Consider the following 5,308-nt stretch of genomic DNA (forward strand, 5'->3'; position numbering starts at 1 on the left):
GTTAAATCAAATTATCATTTCTTATATCAAATAAATATAAATATATTTATATTTAATAAATATTTAGTTGGCAGTATTCAAGTAAATATTTATTAAAATTGACTATATTTTTTTCAGTGTAGTTATTAACTAATTTAATAGTTACTTTTATAATTACTATACTATTTTTCAAATGTATTATATATTATTATATAAATATTATAAATATTATAAATATTATATAAATATTATAAATATTATTATAAAAAGAGTAACTCTAGAGTAATTATAACTTTATTATATAAGTAACAAGTTACTCCTCATCACTAAATATGTAATATACATATTTTACTATTCCTTCGACATTTACTTTTTACGACATTCATTAAATCTATATTTAATTCAACAGCTTGCTTTAATTTCTGACATAGCAAATTTATTGATCTAAAATTTAATGTTCTGCTAACTATTATACAAGAGAATATAAAAATATTTATCGAGAGTCATTTTATAATATACTTCTCAGAATCATATTTACCTGATGGGACAATTATACAAATCATTATTTATGGAATTAATAGAGATCCCAATTTCTGATCAAATCCAGAAATGTTTGATCCAGATAGAATCTATCTATAAGTAATAATATTTATATAATATACCTTTCAATTAATAATTATACAGCCTTATTAAAATTTTAAAATTAAATATTTATCTAATATAAAACGGGAATGCTTTAGATAGCTTAATATAAAATATTATGTAATAATTATTTAAATTTGCTGAATAACATTATTTTCTTAAAATATTGGATATTATATGTATATTATATTTATGTTATATGTTGCATTATATTATATATAATTTTATGTGTAAAATAGTTTAAATACTATACACATTAACATTATTATTGGTAATACAAATATAGAAATCTTTGAAATGAGAAAGAATATTTGAAATATGAGAATCTTGCATTTCATACAAATTTAACTCTTACAATCGATGATGCTTCAAATAACCAGTTTTTGTAGTTTTCTTGATGTCAAAAACATTACATCAATATGATGTGACAAGTGCAATAGAATCCGGCGATTATACGACCACATTTTTCGATTTCTGCAAGTTATCCGATTTCGTTGTTTTTATCTATTTTAAACTCATATTAAAGGATTTCTAGTACTCTTATGAAACGGGAGCGGTATACTTGAAAAAAATCAAGCATATCTAGTGCTCCTGTCACCGAATTTCAACACTCGATAATAAGTTTGAATAATCCGACAATCGAAAAATATGATGTTAGTAAATTTAAGTTCTATTTTCCTTGTTGTCATTTTTTCATAAAAATTTTTGACAATATTTAAATTTATTTTTGACAGTATATTACCAACAAAATAACGTGATCTTGCTATCTGAAATATCATTAGATATAAGATTCGATCCATTTGCTTCTTCCAAATGCTCGCGCTTCAAACGCTTGGATTGATTTATTATTGTTTCGAAGTTTTATACAGGATGTTTGAGTAAGTAAAGATAAATCTTTCACATAGGGGTAGAGCGGATTAAACTGAGTTGAAAAGTTTTCTATCATTTTGCAATTTTTGCAATAAACAAGATATTAATTACTAAAAATCACCAAATATTGGCTTTCAATAATTTTTTACTCAAGTACTATCAACTATTTTACAGAAAAACAGTAAGTGACAAAAATTGTTTATTTTCTTCTCTTAGAACTCTAAGAATTTTTTCAGAATTTTTCATTAACTTTTTAGTACTGCATTTTCTTATATTAGCTATTTTTATTAACTATTTTTATCAATGAAAAAATGCAGTACTAAAAAATTCTGAAAAAATTTTCAAAATTAATATCTTATTAATTTTTGTGAAAATTGTAAAATGGTAGAGAACTTGTTGACTCAGTTTAGTTCGCTCTATTCTTATGCGAGAGTTTTATCATTACTTATCAAACATCCTGTATAAATCTACAAGATAATAATTGTAATAAATATTAGTCGATATATATATAATAGGCTTTATTATTATGTATTTTATCACTTCGTAAATAATTTTAATATTCGAGAAATAAATATTGCAAATTGAAAAAGAAAGTGTGTGTGAATTGATAAATTTAAATAATTTTTAAAATAATTAACATGCAATAATATTTACATGTCAGAGTGAAATATTTACACATATTAAATTTGTATATATGTGAATATTAATTTACACGTGAATGTAGAAACTTTTAACTTACCTCATGAACTTAAAAATTGCAATGTTTCCAATAATCAAATAATCTGGTGGTCGGTATGTGATTGATAAATCACGCATTTTTTTCGTAACATATGTATAATATTTTAAATAAGTATTTTAATAGAATGTATTTCAATAGAAAATTATGTACATTATACATAATATATCTACGTAGAAATCCCAGATAGATAGAAATTTTTAATTGATTTTTGTTAATCGTTTTTTCTAATTATTTTAAATTAAATTAAAAGCTTATTTTAAATCTGTATATTACTGCAAATGTTTTTAGCATTACTTTTATTATTATTAAAGTGAGTTACTATTATTATTATTATTATTATTAAAGTGAGTGTCATGATAAACCGAAGCTTTCCGGTTAAATGCTGCCGTATAACTATTCGTCCGTTAAATCAATCGAACAATGTTAACGATAATAACGTCTTTTTGTAATAATTACTTATATAAGCAGTATCACGTATGAACGTTCTTGGCAATTAGTACTAATCATATGATAACTATAGTTCTTCATATGATTAAAAACTGAATGACGATGATGATACAAGACTGAAAAAAATTAAAACATCAATATAGAATAAATGTGCAATATTTATTTAAGGAGGGGTTGTAAAGGCATAAAACACATATATTAATATTTTCGCTTTAAACAAACTACATACATGTGAAAATTGTGTTCATAACATTCTATTTTTATTGAGCAACATATTTTTATAGATCATTTATTTAATTATTTAATATTTTAATAATTTTATTTTTATAAATAAAAATTTTGAAAGTAATAATAAAAATCTAAATTTTTAAATATAAATATTTTAAGTACTAAAAATGACTTATGCCAAATTCCATTGAGATTCACCAATTAGTTTATAACAAATAAAATTTTATTTAATTATTGAATAATTAATGTCTCAATATCTCATGATAATTAAGATATGTTTACAAAAAACTCTTATATTAAATATTAATACAGATGTTTATGGAATAAATGATGGCTATCAAGGATAAAGATATACATATTTAATTCTATCACAAATGATCACATGATTGTTCATTAAATATTTTATTTTGCTGAACACAGTCTATATATTTATAATAATACATAATAAGTTTGAAATGTATAAAGTAATTATAAAACTAATTATTAAATTAATTAGATATTAAGTACAAAAATATAACTACGTTACAATTACTGAAAGAAGTAACTCTAATTGTAACTTTATTATATCAGTAATTAGTTAGTTTTCATCTCGTATATAATATACATCATATTCTATGTTTTTTTGATATTTAAATCGATATTTGATTCAAATACTTGGCATTAATTTTGCTGACTGGAACAAATCTTATACGAATTGGAATAGGACAAAGTATAATATTAGTTTGTAGTCGAAAATTATTTAAATAATCAACAGGTTCCAAGTAAAAATTATGTATCAAAGAAATGTCATCGCCTTCATTTCCAGCACAGTAAATCGATGACCTAAAATTTAATATATATCGCAATTTGATTTTATAAAAGAGTACAAAAGAATTGTTATATCAATTACGTGGTCCAACACTAAATGGAATATATAAAAATGATGATTTTGAATGTTTTCAAATGTTTTCTGGAACAAATATCTCTGGATTTGGCCAGAAATTTGGATCTTTATAAACAACGTAAATACTAATAACCATGACTATTGCAGCAGGTATTAAATATGACTTTAAAAGACATATTGTAAAATTATAAATTGTGTGTATATATGTGGGCGCGCGTACATAAAATTATAAGTCTTAATTATAAGTCTTGAAGGGCCATCCGTTATTTTTTTGTATCGTCTTGTATCATCATATCAATCTATGATATATTTCTCTATATTTCAATGAAGCCATCATCATTATCATTATTATCATTTTTATTATTATTACGTCAACATGATAACAAGTCACCTTGTTTCTTGAGGTATAGAGTAATATACTTATTTAAAAATAGAGTAAATTTAATACTGTAAATGATTTAATACGTAATTTTACGTTTTCTTCAGAAATTCATGATCTAAAAGATGCACTGGGGTACAAACGTAATGGTTCCTTTATACATCTATCTAAATATAATATGACAGCTATTGCAACAATTTGAAAATAAATTTCTCTTCATTCTCTTGCAATATTGATTTCGCTTGCTGATTGTTTATAGTAGTTTCATAGCGACATTTTTCGTTAGTTTAGTTGTAGCAGAGTTCTATGCTCTACAATCATTTTTAAACATAATTCCGACCTCTACATATTTTTTATTAATTTTTTCATATCTGGGTTTAGTACTCGGATATTAGGGCAGAAAAAGTGTCTTGCTGGTTTCTTACGGTAATTTTAGCGACATTTTTTGGTCATTTTTCTATCGTAGTTCTATGCTGTATATTAATTTTTAAATAGTTATCCGGTTTCTACATATTCTTTACTAATTTTTTAATACTTGGGTCTAGCACGACATTTATCAAAAATTATCTTTACCGCTTATAGCAGTTTTGGTGACAGTTTTTGATAATTCTATCAGATTTCTATGCTCTACATTTATTTTTATATAGAGATCCACCCTCTACATATTTTTAAATAATTTTTTAATTTTATCTGAGTCTAGCACGAAAATTGTTTTGCTGATCGCTCGACTTTTTATTGCAAAACGCATTATTATTAGTATATTAAATAGATATTGATAATACTCAAATCATGCTTTTTATCTTTATGACGGACTTTTTTGCCTTGTCCTCAAAGCATAATGCGTTTAAATTTGAGATTATCCGTATATTAAACATATACTTTGAGATCAAGATTATAAACAGTTTTATATGTACGATGCATATTTCAAGGACAATTGTATTAAATGAATATTTCGAGGACAGTACCCAAAATTATATAATTAACATGTACGAAAAAATTTACTGTTTTCAAAGCATACGTTTGATATAAATCGTTTTTGTATTAAACAAATATTTCGAAGATATTGCTCAAATTATACAGGGTAGTAGGAATAAATGCGAAAATATTGAAAAATCTCGAAAAATATGAGTTTTACAGAAAA

The 5,308-nt window shown here is 23.5% G+C and overlaps 1 protein-coding gene across 1 annotated transcript; it reads right to left on the bottom strand.

Moving 5' to 3' along the window:
* Window positions 1-3,680: 3,680 nt before the first annotated feature.
* LOC105625184 (cytochrome P450 3A19-like) lies at window positions 3,681-3,924 on the bottom strand. Its single transcript, XM_012206525.1, has 3 exons — window positions 3,858-3,924; window positions 3,788-3,815; window positions 3,681-3,732 (listed from the first exon to the last, which is right to left on the bottom strand). The coding sequence occupies exons 1-3, from the start codon at window positions 3,922-3,924 to the stop codon at window positions 3,681-3,683; spliced, it is 147 nt and encodes a 48-aa protein (XP_012061915.1).
* Window positions 3,925-5,308: the final 1,384 nt, after the last annotated feature.

This window comes from Atta cephalotes (genome assembly GCF_000143395.1).
Source record: "Atta cephalotes unplaced genomic scaffold scaffold00234, whole genome shotgun sequence".
Lineage (NCBI taxonomy): Eukaryota > Metazoa > Arthropoda > Insecta > Hymenoptera > Formicidae > Atta > Atta cephalotes.

Bases quoted from the DNA above. Each gene is read 5' to 3' on its own strand.
- LOC105625184 (XM_012206525.1), bottom strand. From the start codon at position 3,924: ATGGTTATTAGTATTTACGTTGTTTATAAAGATCCAAATTTCTGGCCA. The intron at 3,816-3,857 runs CAGAAAACATTT...CATTTTTATATA, and splicing joins AAATCCAGAGATATTTGTTC to TTCCATTTAGTGTTGGACCA. The intron at 3,733-3,787 runs ATATAACAATTC...TATATATTAAAT, and splicing joins AGTGTTGGACCACGTAATTG to TTTAGGTCATCGATTTACTG.